Raw genomic sequence first — 20,367 nt, forward strand, 5'->3', positions numbered from 1 at the left:
AACTGGGTTTTCAGGGGACGTTTCCATATCCCTGCGAGATGTGTTCATCATTCATCAGGCTGTGCCCAGCCTGGATCAGGGCAGGTTGGATGCCACATGAGATCCATCCTTTGCCCTGCCATGTGATCCTCCATGCAGTGGGCATAAAAAGCCAAGCACTGGGAACCCCAGGTGCTGCAGCAGTGATATTTTTGGGAGAAACACGGAGCTGTGCATGGCCAGCTTGAAATCTGCACGGGTGTGAGCCCCAGGCTGGCTGTGCCATTCCTGAAAATTCAGGCTGGCCTTGGCCTAGTCAGGCTCTCACCTGCCTTCCAAACACTGGGTCTCTGTGCTTTCCTTCCCATGGAAAAGAACTGTCCTTCTCCTGCAGGTGCCAATGTTGATATTGGGATTTCACCTCCAATGTTGACTGTTGTGACAGACTGGAGGTGATTGCTGGCTGGAAACATTTCATGTGTCGGGGAGGAAGGGACAGGTCCAGCCTTGCCCTGCCCTGGAACCCCACCACTGCCCAGGAACCCCAATCCCCCCAGAGCCTCTATCCCAGCCCAACAGTGTCTGACAGTCCCTGGCAGAGCACAGGCAATGCTCCACAGCCACCTCTGGAGCCCCAGCCCAGCTCCTGAGTGACCAAATGACCCCAAGTCCCACCTGGGGGAAGGGCCCAGGAAGACCAAGGGGTATTTATGGCTGACCAGAAGGCAAGTACACATCTTGGATCTACCTCCTCTTGGAATTTCCATCTGAACATTGCTGGAATCCAGGAGTTGGCAGCTGTATGTGAGCTTCTCTGTATCTATTTTGTCTTTCTGTCTCTGTGTCTTCATCCTCTACTGCTCTCCTCTTGAACATTTTGATTAACTTAAAATAGAACAGGCTTTAAGTTGGTGAAGATAAATCAAGACCCTTTGTGGCTGACAATCCATCAGACTCTGTCCCTACCCCCACCCCACCATTTCCCCCATCCCAGCCCTGGCACTCAGAGCAGCCTTGTGCAAATCTGAGCTCCCTCCAGCCCAGGCTGCACCTGCAGGTTTCAGCTCCTTGGCTCCAACTCCCACCTGCTTTACTTGGAGAAGGAGCTGCCCCAGACACAGAGGGATGTTCATTTCTTGTCAGTCAACAAAGCTCCCTCAAATGCAAAAGTCATTCCCCTGCTGGATATTAAATCCACTTTGCACAGCAGACAGTCTCAGAGCAATGGAAAACACCTTCTGTGCCCAGCACAGATCCCAAGGTCCCCCCAAACCCTCCCTGCCCCAATTCTGCCCAGATTTGCTCTTTGCACACACGAGTCACAGGCTGAAGTCAGGAGCTCCCTCCATGCCCAGAGGGAGGAAAAGAGGGAAAGTGGATGAAGAGCTCTCCTGTGCAGAGCCAAGGTCCAGGTGCAGACCCTGCAGTGGGAACCACAACTCATCAGGTTTGTGTCCTTTGGGCTCAGGGATGGTGACACTCAGAGGTACAGAAAGGTTTCTTGCCAACAAACACAAGTAGCACATTTGAACAGTTTAATATCCATCACAGCTCTTCCCTCAGCTCTCGTGTTGTCCCAGCAGCATCTGGCATGTCCCCCAATCCTCAAGGGATTTCCATACAGGAACAGCTTCAGATAAAGACATAAGAAAAGGTAGTTCTTTGATAGATATAAGCACAATAAGTGAAGAGAGCCTGACAGAGGAATGGTTGAACAACAAGGGACATGATACTGTAAAATTAATCCAAATAGGGAGGGCTACGTGACTGCTGCAAAGTTCGCATGGCCCTGAAGAGTAGATGGTGTGCAGAAAGCAGGATATTGAAACTGCTTGGTATGTAGAAGTAGATAGAGAAGAACAAAGGGGTACTAAGCTGTTCTAACTGCAAGGCCAGCCGGACAGGCATGTATCGGTCATAAAGATACTTTTAAGATAATAGTACAAGTCACATAGCAACCAATCATGAGCTTGGCTTTTGCAATATGTATGAGCTAATTAACGAACATATATAAACTGTGTAATCTGTCACAATAAACTGAGACTTGATGATCATGATATCATGAGTCTTGTCTCCCGCGGCATCCCTCTAACAACTGGCGCCCGAAAGCAGGGACCTGATCCGAGCCTAAGGCGAGAGAGGTGCTGCGTTGGGGTTCGGGTCCTGCGGCTGGAAGGACGGCGAAAGAGCCGAAACGCTCTGCTCCGCGCCCTGAGTGACCGCAGCGGCGAGCTCAGCCGATACGTGCTGCCGAAGCCTGAAGGAGCCAGCAACGGTACCGACGTAATCATGGAAAGGCAAGCAGCATATGATTTATTTAGTGCTTCTCTTAGAAAAAGGCAGATTAGGGGGATTGACTTAGATAAGGATCTCCCCTCGCTATTGCATCATGCTGAGTCTTATGGCTTTTTCATTAACCCCCATAGTGTTCATGAACTTTCAGAATGGAGAAGATATAGGGATAAGTTGTGGGAATTAGTGTTAGATGATAACAAACGGGGCAAGAAGATGGGAAAGCTTTGGCGGGTAGTTCATAATGAATTGCTAATGTGTCAGGCAGAAAAGAGGGCGGTGGAAGTGATACGGACAGCTCTGGAGAAAAATAAGGAATGTAAACCCTTGCTTCTCTCCAGTGAGCCAAACCCTCCGGTTCTCACAAATTTTCCCATTCCCATCTCTGCTTCTGAAATGCCTGTACCTCCCATAGACACTAGTAGCATTGAGGTGCTGGAAATTGAGATCCAAATTGCTTTATGGCAACGGGACTGGGATCCCAAATTCACTTTGTGTGAACGGGAATCAGGTAGAACGGAGCAGGCGCGGGGCCAGGCAGAGCGGGGCCGGCCAGCACCGAGCCGGAGGCGAGCCCGGGGCGGAGCGGACATCAGCCGAGAGACGGAAGGCTCCTTGCTGCCGAGCAGCAGCGCAAGGGGGCAGAGGGGCGTTCCTGGGGCTCAGCCGCGCTGGAGCCGGAGCAGGCGGGGCGCGGCCGTGGCGGGGGTGTCTCTTCTCCCATCCACAAGGTGACACAACAAGGACGGGAGCGAGGCGGCGCCGCCCCTCATCTCCCCGCAGCGCCCAGCAATGGCGGCGGAGATGGCGGCACAGTCCTGGTTGCCATGGCAGCGACAACGCCGAGAGCAGCAGCGCCGCCGATGGCGGGATCGCAACACTACAGCAAAAATTTCAACAGCATCTTCCCAATTTCTTACAAGAGTCAGAAGACGTAATGAAAAAGTACAGCAGGACCGAGTGTTTTCCAAGATACCAAGAAGGATGAACATTATGTGAATCAATGTTATTTCAAATATGATATGGATAAAAATCACTATATAAAGATAGAAATGTTAGTAATGATTTAGTTGCCAAAAATGTCTCTGAAAACAAAGAGTTGAGAAAATGTCACCTGATGGAATTTTTGTATTGAGTTTGTAATCTCTGTCTTTGGGTTTTTATAGATAATAATATAAGTAATAATGATTTTTAAGTTTTATAGATAATACGATAAATAGTGATTGTTAAGTTTTTGTAAGTAATGATAAGTAGTGATTGTTACTAATGTTATATGAGTGCTTTAAAAGGATTGTCTTAAACTATTTTAAACATTTCTTGTTAATAGGTTGATCATAAAATGTGAGTTGTCTGATTTTTGTGATAAGAATTATTATTAAGGTATTAAGGTATTAAGGTGTTGTTATAGTATTTACAGTCAGTTTTCATATGTTTTATTGTCTCTTTAGGTGATTGATTACAAGATATTTTTTCAGGATCCTGTGTTTTTGATTTTTTAACTACTCATGTGTTTTCTTTATCCAATCTTTTATGCAGCTGCAATTCATCTTCCTTTAAAAATTCATTGTCCAAATTTTAGTTCAAGATTTCAGACTTCAAATTTTCAGATTTCTGAAGAAAGGGTTTGTTGTATTTAGAGAATTTTTGTCTTGAAAGAGATTTTAGACAGGTTCAATTATTTGATAGTTTGATAAAGTTTTAATAATAAGGTTTTTTACTTGTAACTGTTATTTCTAGGACTTTTGTTTTATAATGTGTTAAAACATATCCTCCAATTAGAGTTTGAGCTCTGGCCAAGCTCTGGCTCTACGTGGATGGTGTAATTGACCCAGGTGTTTTCTGCATCAAAAAGTATTCAAGTCCTTTTGGCTTGACAATTTGACCATGTAGGGCAGCTGAGCCTCAAAGGGAGTTTTGGAGAGACATGATCCGGACATGTTTTATCCAAATCTCTGTTGTTTTAAGGTTTATCAGCTGCTGCAGACTCTGGGATGACAATTTGATAGTGTAGCACTTGGTAACTGTGATTTTATATGTAATATTAATTGTGTATTATCTAATTGATTTTTATTTGTTGTTAGTTTCTTTACTATATGCATTGTTTTGTTCTTGATGTTTTTTCATGTTTATTATAAAGATGTTGATATTTCCATTTCTTCATGCAAATTTTAGGAAACAGAATTGAGAGAGGACCCTCCAGTCCCTGTGGGGAGTGTTGAGTTTGTTTGTGTTTTAGCAGGTGCAGAATCTAGATAGATTTCATTGAAGAATGTTAAACTTATCAATTTCAAGAGAACACTAATCTCTCCACAAGTAAATCAGAGGATGCACATCAAAAGTGGATTGTGCAAAGATTTGTGTTTCACCCACAGAAGATTGTAGACTTTGGGTTTTTTCATAAGTGTGTTTTTAATTATGTTATAGACTTTTTTGCTAAGTTTTAATGAGTTTTAGTAATGCCTGTGATTTTTCTGTTCATTTTACCATTGCTTTTCAATGGCAAAAGAAAAAGAGGAACAATCAATTAGATAATCAAAAGCATAACATTAAGTTTATCATAAATATAGTTTGTATTTAGAATTAAGTTTGTTCCTTTCATGTTAAACAGAACAATCAAAAACATGAGAAATATGAAGTGGGGTGCACTTCTGTAATACTAACCTCATTTTTCACCCCACGAGTTGCTTCAGTGGAAGCTCTCACACAATTGAAAATCCTAGCCTACTGGACAAAAAAGTAAATTAGTATTCCATCTAAAATGTTGAGTGAGCTTGCCACAAATATAAGTAATATCTGTCATGCAGTTCTGCAAAACAGAGCAGCTGCCACTAATTTACTTCTTCTAGCCCAAGGTCATAGTTGTGAAGAATTTGAAGGAATGTGCTGTATGAACTTATCTGATCACTCTACATCCATCCATAAGCAAATACGAAAATTGACTGAGCTAACTCAACAGTTAAAGGTAGAGGATAGATTAGGTTTAAAAAGATAGCTAAAAGGATTGGGGATCGGACCATAGTTAAGAGACATTATCAAATACAGCATAATAGTTCTAAGCATAATTGTGATACTTTTGCTTGTTTTGCCCTGTGTGTTTACTTGCTTACAAGGCTTGATGCAGCAGCTTTTGCAGAAAATGCTGAATGCACACCTTCTTGTCCAAAAGGAAAACGGGGGAGATGAAGAGAGCCTGACAGAGGAATGGTTGAACGACAAGGGACATGATACTGTAAAATTAATCCAAATAGGGAGGGCTACGTGACTGCTGCAAAGTTCGCATGGCCCTGAAGAATAGATGATGTGCAGAAAGCAGGATATTGAAATTGCTTAGTATGTAGAAGTAGATAGAGAAGAACAAAGGGGGTACTAAGCTGTTCCAACTGCAAGGCCAGCCGGACAGGCATGTATCGATCATAAAGATACTTTAAAGATAATAGTACAAGTCACATAGCAACCAATCATGAGCTTGGCTTTTGCAATATGTATGAGCTAATTAACGAACATATATAAACTGTGAAATCTGTTACAATAAACTGAGACTTGATGATCATGATATCATGAGTCTTGTCTCCCGCGGCATTCCCTATAACAGGGCACTGCCTGCAGCCAGCCCGGGCACAGCACAGAGGCACAGAGAGCTTCAATCAGTCAGGGCTGGGAAGGGGCTGAGAAGTGCCTGAGGCAGAATCACTGCCAGCCCTTGGCACAGGAATCTCTGGCTGCAGGACAATGCAGCTGCAGCTCCTGGAGAGATCTCCTAAAGCTGGAACATGCCAATGCCCACAGATCCTGTGAGTACTGAGTATTTCTGGTGCAGGGGACGTGAAATGCTCATGGAGCTCTGACATGGTGAGGGCTTCTGATCCTCCATATAATATTTCCAAGACAAGGATTTTTATAAAAATGAGGACATTTCAAAGACTTTGTATTCTGTTTTCTACTATTGGAGAATAGCAGGGATGGGGGATAAATATTAAAGGTTGATTAGGAATTTTGAGAATTGCCTGAGGTATCTGAACTGTTACTTTTAGTGATCTAGAGATTCACAGGAGATCCCTAATGTGCTTTCAGCCCCTCTGCCCATGGACAGCCCCAGCATCACCTTTGCTGGAGCCATCAGGTTCAGTCTGAGCTGTCCTTTTTCCAAGCTGCAAACAGAGCCTGCCCCCAGCCAGTGCCCTGCAAACAGGCAGGGTTCTGTCAGGCCAAGGAGAGGGCACAGATATTTGGGGTCTGGGAGTGCTGGCAGGGAGAGATCAGGCACAGGGAAACACCTGCAGGAGGAAAATCTCCAGGAAGCAGAGAGAAGATCAGGGAAGGAGAGAAAACCAAACCCAGAAATGCTGAGGCAGGGAGAGTTTAGAGATGTCCAGAGGATCCCCTCCAGTGCAGCCCCTCCCTCTGCACAAGCCCCCTCCCTCCTGTGCCCCAGCCAAGCCTCTGCCCTCAGGGCCGGGGCTCCAAGGCGTGCAGCCCCTCCTGTGCAGGCAGAGCTGCAGCAGAGCCGTGGGGCAGCTCTGCAGCCCCGGGCCCAGTTCCCTCTGCAGAGCACAGGGCTGGGAGCAGCTGCCAGGCACTGGGGGCTCTGGCAGGGGGCACAGCTGGCTCAGGGTGACACAGCTGTCCCCAGTGCCCGGCTCTGGGCAATGCTGGCAGTGCAGCCAGGGAAGGAGCTGCACCTCCCTTCATCCAGTGCCATCAGAAGGACACTTGGAAGTCTCCCTGAGATTCCAGTCCAAGCTGTGAGCTTCAATCCAGGGTGCAAACATGTCCTAGAGCATCTCTGAGTTATAAGATTGATGGGGAAAGGCAGAAGTGTTCTGAGACTGAAAATGCTTCTGGGTTGGTGAAATGAGCAATGTGAGTCCTTGCCTACAAATGTGGAGCTGGGCTGTGGTGGATCCATCTACTCTCAGCAGTACCTGGGGGTTTTTTAGGGAAAATGTTTGAAGCTGATCATCCTAATCCAGAGAAAGGTTAAAGCCCAGAGAAATTCTAAAGAGGTCAGAATGACAGAGCATCTCCCCTCACTCTCCTCTCATCACTTTGCTGCACAGAACTTATTCATTTCTCCCTGAGTGAAGCAGAAATGCTGAGGATTTCTGACTTCCAGGAACAGCAGTACTCATATAAGGGTGTTTATGAAGAAAACCCCAGAATTGTAGAACACAAAAGACTGTCTATGTGTGTTCTAGGGGAGGGGGTATGGGAAATGTCTTTGATTTTGGTTACAGGCATTGCCTCTAATTCTTCACTGTCCTTTCTCCATGAACAGGTGCCCATGCGCAGCCACAGCAAATGTCCAACAGCAGCTCCATCAGCCACTTCCTCCTGCTGGCACTGGCAGACACGCGGCAGCTGCAGCTCCTGCACTTCTGCCTCTTCCTGGGCATCTCCCTGGCTGCCCTCCTGGGCAACGGCCTCATCATCAGCGCCGTAGCCTGCGGCCACCACCTGCACACGCCCATGTTCTTCTTCCTGCTCAACCTGGCCCTCAGCGACCTGGGCTCCATCTGCACCACTGTCCCCAAAGCCATGCACAATTCCCTCTGGGACACCAGGAACATCGCATTCAAGGGATGTACTGCACAGGTCTTGTTCTTTCTCTTCTTCATCACAGCAGAGTATTTCCTGCTGACCATCATGTGCTACGACCGCTACGTGTCCATCTGCAAACCCCTGCACTATGGGACCCTCCTGGGCAGCAGAGCTTGTGCCCACATGGCAGCAGCTGCCTGGGCCAGTGCCTTTCTCAATGCTCTCATGCACACAGCCAATACATTTTCCCTGCCCCTGTGCCATGGCAATGCCATGGGCCAGTTCTTCTGTGAAATCCCACAGATCCTCAAGCTCTCCTGCTCTAAATCCTACATCAGGGAACTCAGGCTCATTGAAGTTACTGCTTGTTTAGGACTAGGTTGTTTTGTGTTCATTGTTTTCTCCTATGTGCAGATCTTCAGGACTGTGCTGAGGATCCCCTCTGAGCAGGGACGGCACAAAGCCTTTTCCACCTGCCTCCCTCACCTGGCTGTGGTCTCCCTTTTTGTCAGCACTATGATGTTTGCTCACCTGAAGCCCCCCTTGATCTCCTCCCCATCCCTGGATCTTGCACTGTCAGTTCTGTACTCAGTGGTGCCTCCAGGCCTGAACCCCCTCATCTACAGCCTGAGGAACCAGGAGCCCAAGGCTGCAGTGTGGAGACAGATGACTGGATGCTTTCAGGAACATTAAAGTGCAGGCCAATTTCTGGAAATCACTTGTAATAAAAGTTATCTTTGATACTTCTTGTTGTTTTCCTCTTGGAGGTTCTTTTTCTTTGTTTTACATTTTAATGTTGTCCACAAAGAAATGTCATTATTTGTGTCATTTCTCATTTTATTTCTCCCCACCTTCCCTGTGGCCACAGACTGTGTCATTGAGGGGCTGTGCTCTCAGTGTTTTTAAAGGAACTAAAGGATGTCCCAGCACAGTTTTCTGCAGAGATGCCCTTTTGTTGCCTTCTCTGGAGCTGCAGCAGCAGTGTCTGTGTGCAGAGCTGGGGCAGATCAGGGCTGGCACAGCAGCTGTGCCCAGGAGCAGCAGCACTTGGTGCTGCCAGTGCTGCTCCCGTGGCCCTGCCCCGCTGCCCTGGTGGCCCTGGTGTTGCTGCAGGGCCTGAGTGCTCTCGGGGCCGGGCACAGTCCTGGGGGTGGCAGTGCCGGGGCTGCAGCAGGGACAGGCCATGGGCACTGCTGGGGCAGCGCTGACGCCTCAGGCCAGGGCCTGGGGGCTCCAGGCTCCTTGCCCAGGCTCTCTCAAGAACACGGCCAGGCCAATGCTCAGCACAGAAAACCCCCGTGAGCAGCCCCAGGCTGGCCGTGGGCAGGCTGGGGGCAAACAGCACAGCTGGTGCTCTGCAAGGGCCCTGGGGGAGACGGGAAGGAGCAGCAGAGCAGGGGCTGATCCATCCCCAGTGCGCTGCACAGCCCAGGGCAGCGTCCCAGAGCATCCTCATGGAGCTGCCAACAACATTCCCCCTCTGCAGCCCTGGCCTCTCCCCCAGCTCACAGAGGTGCCGCATCCTTGCAGGCACAGACACGGCAGCACTGGCTCAGCAGCCCCTGTTTGCATTGCACACAGCAGGTGGGAGCACCCCCATGCTGGTGCTGTGGGGACATGAACCTGAGGCAGCACAAATGCCATCAGCCCCTGGGGCCAGGAAGGGCTGGGAGATGCCAGGGAAACCACTCAGCTTTGTCCTGGCCTCTGCAGTCAGCCAGAAAGTTTGTTCCCATCAGCTGGGAGTTTCCTGTCCCACTGCAGACACTGCTGCTCAGAACCAGGGCTGTCTGGCAGCCACCCCCAAACTGCCCTGAGCATTTCCTTGGCTTCACCTTTGCTTTCTTTCTTCTTCCTGCTACAAATTTCTTCCTCTTTCCCACCCCTGTTCCCTCCCCTGCAAACAGCCCATCCCTGTTTGCCCTTTCCTCTCTGGCCCCACTCCCCATTGCAGTTCCTGACTCAGCACCATGGGAACATCCCTTGGGGAGCAGGATCATCCCACAAGTGCTGCAGGAATTGTCTGCAGGCTCCTGCAGTGCCTGGTGCTGCTCCCTTTCCAGAGGCACCCCAGGCCAGGGGGGCACATCTGGGCTGCTGTGTCTGGCTGTGGGACTCCCTGTTCTGGGCAGTGAGGAGGAGCTGCAGAGGCTCTGCAGGACTGACAGGATGGGCCTTGGGGCTGTGAGGAGAAGCTGAGGGACCTGGACTGCTGGAGCTTCTGAAGAGGAGGCCCAGGGCTCCTCCTGCAACTGCTCCAAGGGTGGTTTCAGAGAATCCCAGCATCAGCAAGGTTGGAAAAGACCTTGGAGATCATCACATCCAAGCTGTGCCCTGACACCGTCTTGTCTCCCCTGAGCCTCCTCTTCTCCAGGATCAACATCAGCCTCTCCTCACAGGACTTCTATTCCAGATGCATCACCGGCTTGTTGCTCTTCTCTGGACATGCTCCAGCCCCTCCATGTCCTTCCTAAATTTGGGGCCCAGAACTGGACACAGCACTCGAGGTGCTGCCCAACCAGTGCTATGCACAGGGGAAGAATCACTGCCCTGCTCCTGCTGGCCACACCATTCCTGATCCAGGCCAGGAGCCAGTGGCCTTCTTGGCCCCCTGGGCACACTGCTGGCTCATGTCCAGCCTGCTGTCCATCAGTCCCTGCAGGTCCCTTTCTGCCTGGGTGCTGTCCAGCCCCTCTGTCCCCAGCCTGAAGCACTGCAGGGGTTGTTGTGGCCAAAGCGCAGGACCCGGCACTTGGACTTGTTAAACCTCACCTTGTTGGATTTGGGGCCTGGATCCAGCCTGTGCAGGTTCCTCTGCAGAGCCCTCCCACCTTCCAGCAGACCAACACTCCCAGACAACTTGGTGTCACCAGAGTTCCATGAGTCCCCAGAGTGTCCCAATGGTCTCCGTGATTCCATGAGGCCTCCCAGTGTCACAATGTCCCTTTGGTTCCATGGGACCCCTTGGTGTCACAAAGTCCCTTGGATCCTTGGGCCCTGCAGTGTCACAATGTCATTGTGGTCCCCAAGGCCCTGCAGTGTCACAGTGGATCCTTGGTTCCATGAGGTCTGGCAGGGCAGCAATGCTCTCCTTGGTCCCTCAGTGTCACAATGGCCTCTTGGTCCCAAGGGTCACCACGGTGTCAAACATGTTTCCTGCATTCCATGAGTTCCTGAGGGGCAGCACTCAGTTCCATGGGGCCCAGCAATGTCACCACGGTCCCATGATGACATGAGGTCCTGCTCTGTCACAAAGCTCTGCATGGTTCCACAAGGCCCTGCAGGGTCACAGTGGCCTCTTGGTTCCATGAGGCCTCAGAGTGCCTCAAGGAATTCCTTGGTGCTACAGTGTCACAATTGAGTCCTGGTGACACAAGATCCTGCAGTGTCACCCAGGACCCTTGGTTTCATGGGACACCACAGCATCACAACTGTTCCCTCAGTTCCCAGAGTCCTTGCAATGGAGCAATGGCCCCTTGATTCCATTATCCCCAGGCTCTCCCAAGGGTCTCCTTGGTTCCACAGTGGCACAATGGCCTCTTGATTCCACAAGGCCCTTCAGGGTCACGATGGCCTCTCTGGTCCCACCAGGACCCAGACTGTCACAATGCACTCCTTGCTTCCATTCAGCCCCACAGTGTCACAGTGTCCCTGTGGCTCTGTGGTGCCATGTCGTACACAGTGTCACCATGGTCCTCTTAGTGCCACCAGGCCCTGCAGTGTCACAATGGCCCCTTGCTTCCCCAGGGCCCTGCAGTGTCACAATCACCAGAGAATCAACCAGTCTGGAAAAGGCCTTGGAGAGCATCAAGTCCAACCTGGGACCCAACACCACCTTGTCACCCAGACCATGGCACTGAGTGCCACATCCAGTCTTTGCTTAAACACTTCTAGGGACAGTGACTCACCCACCTCGCTGGGCAGTTCATTCCAATGCCCAGTCACCCTTTGTGTGAAGAATATTTCCTGATGTCCAGCCGAAACATCCCCTGGTACAGCTGAAGGCTGTGTCCTCTGACCTGTCACTGCTCCCTGGGAAAAGAGCCTGACCCGCACCTGGATGCACCCTCCTGTCAGGGAGTTGCAGAGAGTGATGAGGTCTCCCCTGAGCCTCCTCTTCTCCAGGATAAACAATCCAAACTCCCTCAGCCACTCCTCACAGGATTTGTGCTCCAGATCCCTCACCAGCCTTGTTGAACTTCTCTGGACACACTCCAGCCCTCCATGTTCCTCCTAAATCAGGGGGCCAAACTGGACACACCACTCAAGGTGCTGCACAACCAGTGCTGAGCACAGGGGAAGAATCACTGCCCTGATCCTGCTGGCCACATCATTACTGATCTATAGAAGTGCCAGGGGTTGGATGAGGGAAATGGTGAGGAGGGGGTGGGGACAAAATATTGATTGTCAGCCATGAAAAGTCTTGATTTTCATATGTGTTCAGACTGCATTAGAAGGTGCTGGGGATCAATATCAATTGGACATTGCTGATATCAATCTATAAACAGGAAAAGAAAACAGGACAAAACAGTCCTCTCTGCATTGTCTTTAATATAGTATATTCACTTTGAAGACACTTCCAAAATCTGTCTATATAACCACAGAAGAAATGAAAATATAAGATATTCTCAGCAGTTTATCTTCTTTGTGTGTTTTGAACAAATGGTTTTGAAATTTTTTTAGTGAATTCCTGAACGGAAGAGCTCAAGAAAGAAGAGGCCTCCATAGTAGGAAAATTCATCAGGAACCTCCAAGTGGCTGAGGATGCACCCCCATCAGAGCAGCAATGAGCAGAAATGGGCACAGCTTTGTGGCTGCCCCAGCTCTGGGATGGGCCCTGGGCCTGGAGCAGGAGCAGCTCTGGAGGGCCCCAGGGCCGGGGCTCTTGTGCTGGCCTGGGCAGATGGGATGGCAGGAGGGGCTGCAGAGCTCTCAGCACCTCAGGCAGAGGGGAGCAGGGCAGCCAGGGAGCTCCTTTGGCCTTGGCCAAGCCCCTTCCCCCATGGTGGGGCTGAGTCCTGGCTGAGCTGCAGCTGCTGCTGTGCCCTTGGCAGGGGCTGAGGCCGTGGGGCAGTGCCCAGAGCAGCCTGGGCTGAGCAGAGCTGTGGGGCCAGAGCCGGCTGGGCTGTGCTGGGGAGAGGCCCTTGGTGCTGCCCAGAGCTCAGGGCAGCTGGCAGAGCTGGCAGGGAGCTGGGCTGGGCTGGGAGAGCCTGGCACAGAAACCATCAGTGTCCATCGCAGCCTGGCTGAGCGGGCAGGGGCAGGACTCAGCCCAGGCCTCGTGGGGCAGGGCCAGCGCCTGGGCAGGCATTGAAAACAGGCAAGAGCCCCAGAGAGGAGGCTGCTCTGTGCCCTTGGGGCATGCACAGAGCAGGGAGGGGCCCAGGACATTTGTCAGCGCCAGCCTGTGTCTGTGCCAGCCCTGGGCAGCCCTGGCTGCTGAGCCCAGCTCTGCCCTGGGCTGAGTTTGGCTGTGGCCCAGCTCCATCCTCCTGCGGGGCTCAGGGCCTGTTCCCGGCCATGGCCAGCCCTGGCCGCCTCTCTGCTGGCCCAGAGGCCGGCAGAGCCCGGGCAGGGCTGTCTGTGCAGCCCCACAGGTGCCACGGGCTCAGCAGGAGCTGGCAGAGGCTGCCCAGCAGGGAGGCCATGGGGCACAGAGCCCCAGGGCTGCCCAGGGCCCCACGGCACAGGGGCCGTTCCCAGCCGCAGTGCTCCTGTCCTGGGCTGGGCTGCACAGGGGCTGTGGCACCATGGCTGGGCCAGCACAGGGCCACCGAGGGGCCACGCAGCCGCTGCCGGGGCTGGCAGCAAGTCTGGGCACAGACAAGGAATTGCTGAGCATGGCCTGCGCTGGCCAGGGCTGCCTATGCCCAAGGCAGAGCTCAGCTGCCCTTGGGGGCTGCAGGAACACTCAGGAGCCCAAAGAGCCTCCATGGCTGTGCTGGAGACCAAGGCTGGAGCAGGGAAATGCAGGGCTGCTGTGCCATGGGGAGGGCATGGAATTCCAGCACACACCTCAGCTCTCTGATGGTCCCGGCACCGTGCTGGGCCCTGTTCCAGACTGGAGCAGACCAGATGTTGATGGCACAGGAGCCCTGCGGGGCTGGCAGGGACCTGCAGCTTGCAAGGTGCTCTGCTCTCCCTCAGCTCCTCTCTGAGAGATCCAATCCCAACTCGGCACCTCAGGGTGTGGAGTTGCGTTTTTGCCCATTTCCCCTTTCTTTTTAAACAAAAAAAGGAGGAGATGTGGAGTTGCATTATTTGTATGTTTTATTATCCCTGTATTATGTATTGGTTTATTCCTTCCGTGTGCAACTTGGTTTATCCCCAGTTTTCCCGCCTTGTCCTCCCTTCCCGCCTTCCCAGTATCTATCCATCACCCTGAAAGAGGCATTTTACCCCCCCCCCGGGTGCCTTGTCTATCACTCGGTGCCCCTTCCCATCCATCCAGAAGCTTCTACTCAGGGCACCGGGTGATTGGGCGAGGACCTGGGGCTCCCCCCATATCCTTCCCCCATTGGACCCCACCATATCCCCCCATCCCGGAGCCACCCCCTATCCCTATCCCCATTGGTCGTTGGATACCCCTCCCTTCCAGTTTATAAGCCAGTGCAAGCACCTTGTGCTTGTTCCTGTTGGCTGGCACCGTTCTAGGACATTTGGCCCCGTTGGGCTACAATAAACTGGACTTAGCCCCCAGCAGGATCCGCTCTTCATTTACCACCGCGAGGCGTGCTAGCGCTGCCCGGAACCCACAAAGGCACTCTCCAAACCCCAGCTGGGAGCGGCGGAGGGTGCCTCCATCGCCCACTCTCGCCCCAGACTGAGAGCTAGCCGGGGCGGAGGAAAAGGGAACCGGGGCGAGAGCGCAGCAGCTGGGCGCAAGTGTCACTGCCTGTTCATGGGCACACAGCTGATGTCTGCCTGGAAAGGAGCACAGGTGTTATTACTCGTACATTTCACTTTATAGAAGGACAGTTTTATTATCTGTGTCATTTAAGAAACACAAAAGTTTTCTCTCCAGGAACACGGATTTCCTGGGAGGGTACTGATGAGAAAAGGACAAGAAATACTGATCTTCCATCTTCTTGTGTCCCTAATATTCTGTTTATTACATCATCTCCCTCTTCCTTCAGGGGTTTCCAGCTCTCCTGTTGAAATTGCCATGTCTAACAACATCTCTTCACTTGACCAGCTGGATCTATGTTCTTCCTTTTGCTCCCAAATTTCCTCCTCTAGGTGCTCTCTGGTCATTCAAGAGCCTCTCAACTGACTGGTTTCATGATTTGAGATTTAGGGAGTTGCCCAATCTTTCTGAAGTTGAAATAAATTTCACATTAGTCAACCACTTACTTAGATTTCTATCTATCACATAATTGCCTTTTCTTATGTCTTTGTATAAAACTGTTTATCTACAGAAATCACTTTGGTGTGGGGGACATGTCAGATGCAGCTGGGATATCACAGAGAGCTGAGGGAGGAGCTGTGATGGTTATTAAACTGTTCCAATGTTCAACTCCTGTTTGTTGGCAAGAAACCTTTCTGTGCCTCTGAGTGTCACCATCCCTGAGCCCAAAGGACACAAACCTGATGAGTTGTGGTTCCCACTGCAGGGGTTGCACTTGGACCTTGACTCTGCACAGGAGAGCTCTTCATCCACTTTCCCTCTTTTCCTCCCTCTGGCCATGGAGGGAGCTCCTGACTTCAGCCTGTGACTCGTGTGTGCAAAGAGCAAATCTGGGAAGAATTGGGGCAGGGAGGGTTTGGGGGGACCTTGGGATCTGTGCTGGGCACAGAAGGTGTTTTCCATTGCTCTGAGACTGTCTGCTGTGCACAGTGGATTTAATAGCCAGCAGAGGAATGACTTTTGCATTGGATGGAGTTGTGCCTTCCCTTGGCTTTGTTGGCTGGCAAGAAATGAACATCTCTCTGTGTCTGGGGCAGCTTCTTCTCCAAAGAAAGCAGGTGGGAGTTGGAGCCCAGGAGCTGAAACCTGCAGGTGCAGCCTGGGCTGGAGGGAGCTCAGATTTGCACAAGGCTGCTCTGAGTGCCAGGGCTGGGATGGGGGAAATGGTGGGGTGGGGGTAGGGACAGTCTTATGGATTGTCAGCCATAAAGTGTCTTGATTTTCGTATCTATTCAAACTGCATGAGGAGGTACTTGGATTCAGTGTCAGCTAGAGATTGCATATAACAATGTATTAACTAAAAAATCAAAATGGGACCTAAAAAATGGTTTCTCACTCCCTGTGTAAATAAAAGTCATTTATTTCAACTACACTAATGGAATCTGCCTAACCAACCACAAAGGATTTGAAAGCTTAAATCAAATTATTCCCAGAGGCTTGTCTTGTTAAGGTGTTCTGAATGTTAATGTGCCCTGGGGCACTGAATTCCTGAACTGAAGAGCTGAAGGCTGAAGAAGCCTCTGGAGCAGTAAAATTCAGCAGCAGCCTCCAAGTTGCTGAGGATGTCAGCAGCCCCCACTGAGGCCATCCCTGCCCAGAGACCCTGGGGGAATGGGCAGACAAGGAGAGCGTCCCTGGGGCTGGGGCAGCAGAACTCAGAGGCACCAGCGGCTCCAGCTGGGACATGGAGTGTGGGATGGGGCTGTGAAAGCCCTGCCTGGGCTGTGCCAAGCAGGACACACAAGCCCTGACCCCCATCCACTAAAAAACTCTCTCGAGGAGACATTTAAATGGAGTGACAATAATTTGTGTCCTCTGAGTTGGATGCACTGGAGCAATACTATCAAGATTTTCTCAGGAGCTCAAAACAAACACCAAAGCAGCCTTTACTGGCAACTTTAGGAAATCAGAGAAACTTTGGCAAAAGTTTTAAAATTATATTCAGTGTACAAAAGATAGTTTTCAATGCATTAACTTGGCTCTTTCAACTTCACAATCTCTAAGCCTGTTCAATTCTAAGTTAATCTACATCTGCAAGAGGACTGAAATAGAACAAGATAGACAGAGAAAGACAAAAAAGATACAGAGAAGCACACACACAGCTACCAACTCCTGGATTCCAGCAATGTTCAGATGGAAATTCCAAAAGGAGGTAGGGTGAAGACATGTGCTTGCCTTGTGGTCAGCCTTAAATACCCCTTGGTGTTCCTGGGCCTTCCCCCAGGTGGGACTTGGGGTCATTTGGTCACTCAGGAGCTGGGCTGGGGCTCCAGAGGTGGCTGTGCAGCATTGCCTGTGCTGTGCCAGGGACTGGCAGACACTGCTGGGCTGGGATAGAGGCTCTGGGAGGATTGGGGTTCCAGGGCAGGGCAAGGGTGGACCTGCCCTTTCCTCCCTCACACATGAAATTTTTCCAGCCAACAATCTCCTCCAGTCTGTCACAATCTGCACTTGGAGGTGAAATTCCAATTCTGGCCATGACCACCTGCAGGAGAGGGACTGTTCTTTTCCATAGGAAGGAAAGCATAGAGCCCCAGTGCATAGGAAGTCAGGTGAGAGCCTCATTAGGCTAAGGCCAGCCAGACTTGGCAGCAATAGCAGATTTTGTCTGGGGGCAGCCTTTGGATATAGGGAATTTTGGAGACAGAATCCAAATTTTGCCCATGGGCGCCTGGAGAAGCAGGACAGTTCTTCCCCATAGGAGGGAAAGCATGGAGCCTTCCCCAGTCTTTCGTGGACAGGTAAGCAGTGACCCTTATGAAATGACTGCCAGCCTGTTTTTTCCTGGCAATATTCCCATAGTAACAATCCCTGGATATAAGAAAATAGAGATGAAATCTGAATTCTGGCCATGGATGCCTGGAGGAGAAGGGCAGTTCTTCTCCATTGGAAGGAAAGCCCCGAGCCCCAGTGCTTCAATAGCAGATGAGAAGAGACCTTCAAAATGCCAAGATCACCTTTTAGGCAGCCCCTGGAGGCCAAACCAGCTAGATCTGTTCCGTGTTCCCTTGGTTCCATGGGACCCTCAAGTGTCACAATGGTCTCCATGGTTCCTTGAGGCCCCACAATGTCACGTGACTCCTCTGTTCCATGAGGCCACAATGTCACAATGGACCTTTGGACCCTGGGGGTTTGCAATGTCACAATGGTCTCCTTTGGCTCCACAGGGTCACAATGGAACACTGATGACACGAGGTCCTGCTGTGCCACACTGGACCTTTGGTTCCCTGCAGCCCTGCAGTGCCACAAAGGCCTCTTGGTTTCACGAGGCCGCACAGTGTCACAATGGTCCTCTTGGTTCTGTGGGGACCTCCAGGGTCACAATGGTCTCACTGGTGCCATGAGGCATCACAGTGTCACAATGCTTTGCTTATTCCATGGGGCCTCATAGTGTCCCAATGGTCTCCATGATCCCATGAGTTGCCTCAGTGTCACAATGGTCTCCTTGGTTCCATGGTGCTCCACAGTGTCACAACGGCCCCTTGGTTCCATGAGGCTGTGAAGTCTCTTAATGGTGTCTCCATGACTCCATGAGGCCTTCCAGTGTCACAATGGACCTTTGGCTCCCTGGGGTCTCACCATGTCACAATGGCCCCTTGGTTCCATGATACCCCAAAGTGTCATAATAATCTCCACAGTTCCATGAGGCCCAGTGGTGTCACAATGGACCCTTGGTTTGATGGGGCCTCTCAGTGTCACAATGATCCCGACATTCCCTAGAGTGTCACAATGGCCCCTTGGTTCCATGGTGCCCCACAGTGTCACAATGGTCCCTTGGTCTCACAGGCCCCACAGTGTCACAATGGTCCCTTGGTTCCATGGTTCCTGTGCTGGTGCATTCCCCCCTCCCCTTCTCAGGCTGCCCTGCCAGCTGAGAAATGCTCACTGGCCTTGGCCTTGGCCAGCAGCCCCTGGGCTCAGCTCCTCTGGAGCTCAGCACAAACACGCTCTGCTCCAGCACTGCTGCTGCCCAGCCAGCTCCTGGCTGCTTTAGGAGCAGCCCTGGGAACTGTTTGTGTTCCCTCAGTGGCACAACATCCCTGTTCTCACCCTGCCAAAGAAAGCTGCTGATGCCAAGTGCGGCCAGGGTGAAACATGGCTGGGACTGCAGCCCCTCTCTTGGTTCCCTACAAACAGCGCTCCAAAAGGAGCCCTTGGAGCTCTCCTGGGCCAGCGACTCCCTCTGAGTGGGGCCTCTCCGAGCCGGGAACTCTCCCGTTTGCTGCACTCGGGGATCCCCAACAACGAGGGAGCCTGGGCCGATCCCCCCACTCCTCCAGGCTCAACCCTTCTTTGCTGGGGAGATGCCAAATCATCCAGAGGGAGCATTTCCCTTTGCTCAGGGGAATTTCTCACAGGTGCCTTGCACTGACTCTCTGTGTCTGTGTGCACACAGGAGTGCCTCTGCTGGGCAAATATGGCAGAAATGCTGCTCCCTGAGGGCTCTGAGTGCCTTGGATAACTGAGCCAGTCAGGCCTGTAAGTGAGGTTAAGTCATGAGGAATAACCTAAGTGAAATGCTGCTAAGAGTTGTTCTTTTGCTAAGTTGTTACACTTAATAGAAGTTATAAGCTAAGTTGAATATTGTTAAATCTTATTCCTCTGTTAAAATGCAAAGTCATAGGTTATAAGTTACATTAAATACTGTTAAGGTCATTTCTTTTGCTTAATTGTGAAATTTAAAGTAGAAGTTAAGGTTAAGTCCTGTTAAGTTTGAGGTGTTCAGCTTTTGGGCCATATTCCTTTTATCCTTGACATCACTGTCCTTGTGTCACACTCACACAGGGACAATTTGTGTTTAATTTCTGCTTTGATTGTCTGGATTTTGTTTGGTTTTGTTGTTGTTTTTTTCCTTGCTGTGCCTGAAGTGTGCAGTCAGGATCAGAGTGACTCTTGCCAAGGAACTTTGTGGTGCTGTTGCTTAATATTAAATCTGGTTTTTGCTGCTCCCTTGCTGGGGATTTTTCCAGCGCTCTCAAGCCCTCGTTAGTCACAGGGTGAAGGAGCCCTGGCCCAGGCTCTGGCCCTGGGGCACACGGGGATGCTGCCGGGGGGTCCCTGTCTCCCTGTCCCACCCCCCATGGCTCCAGCCCCCGTCCCCGTGTCAGGCTCTGGGGTCGATCTCGTGGAACATCCTCTGGGGGAGGCTATGGCGCCGGGGGCGGGGGGACCCGGGGGGACAGGGGACCCCGCTGTGCACGAGCAGCGTTGGACTTCTCTGGGGGAACTGGGAGGGCAATGGGGCAGAGTGACCTCCCCAGTGACCTCAGACAGCCCTTGTGATGTCACACAGCCTTTGTGATGTCACACAGCCCCAGTGATGTCACACAGCCCTTGTGATGTCACAGCCAATTCTATGATGTCACCCTGTGATGCCATACAGCAGTGCTGTGATGTCACAGAAGACTGTGGTGTCACAAAGTCACCCTATGAAGTCACAGTCTGTTCTGTGATGTCACAGCCAGCTCTGTGATGTCACATCCCCTTCGGTGATGTCACAAACCTCTCAAGATCTCAGTTACATTGAAACATTGAAGTTTCTTGTACTTTAAAGAGATCCCTTTTAGGGACACTGAGAAAGTGTCCCCAGGTTCCAGTCAGAGCAGAACACTGGAGGCACTGATGACAGCTGGGGACAAGCAAGGGAAAGG

The 20,367-nt window shown here is 51.1% G+C and overlaps 2 protein-coding genes across 2 annotated transcripts in view; one reads left to right on the forward strand and one right to left on the reverse strand.

Moving 5' to 3' along the window:
• The window catches only part of LOC144248803 (uncharacterized), a 538,816-nt gene that overhangs the window by 106,116 nt on the left and 412,333 nt on the right, over positions 1–20,367 (reverse strand).
• Positions 7,570–8,502, forward strand: LOC144248790 (olfactory receptor 14C36-like). Its single transcript, XM_077790779.1, has one exon. It carries the CDS (start codon positions 7,570–7,572, stop codon positions 8,500–8,502), a length of 933 nt encoding a protein of 310 aa, XP_077646905.1.

Source organism: Lonchura striata, unplaced genomic scaffold, assembly GCF_046129695.1.
Source record: "Lonchura striata isolate bLonStr1 unplaced genomic scaffold, bLonStr1.mat Scaffold_91, whole genome shotgun sequence".
In the NCBI taxonomy this organism is placed as follows: domain Eukaryota; kingdom Metazoa; phylum Chordata; class Aves; order Passeriformes; family Estrildidae; genus Lonchura; species Lonchura striata.

Excerpts from the sequence above, each read along its gene's own strand:
- LOC144248790 (XM_077790779.1), top strand. The coding sequence starts at position 7,570 with ATGTCCAACAGCAGCTCCATCAGCCACTTCCTCCTGCTGGCACTGGCA.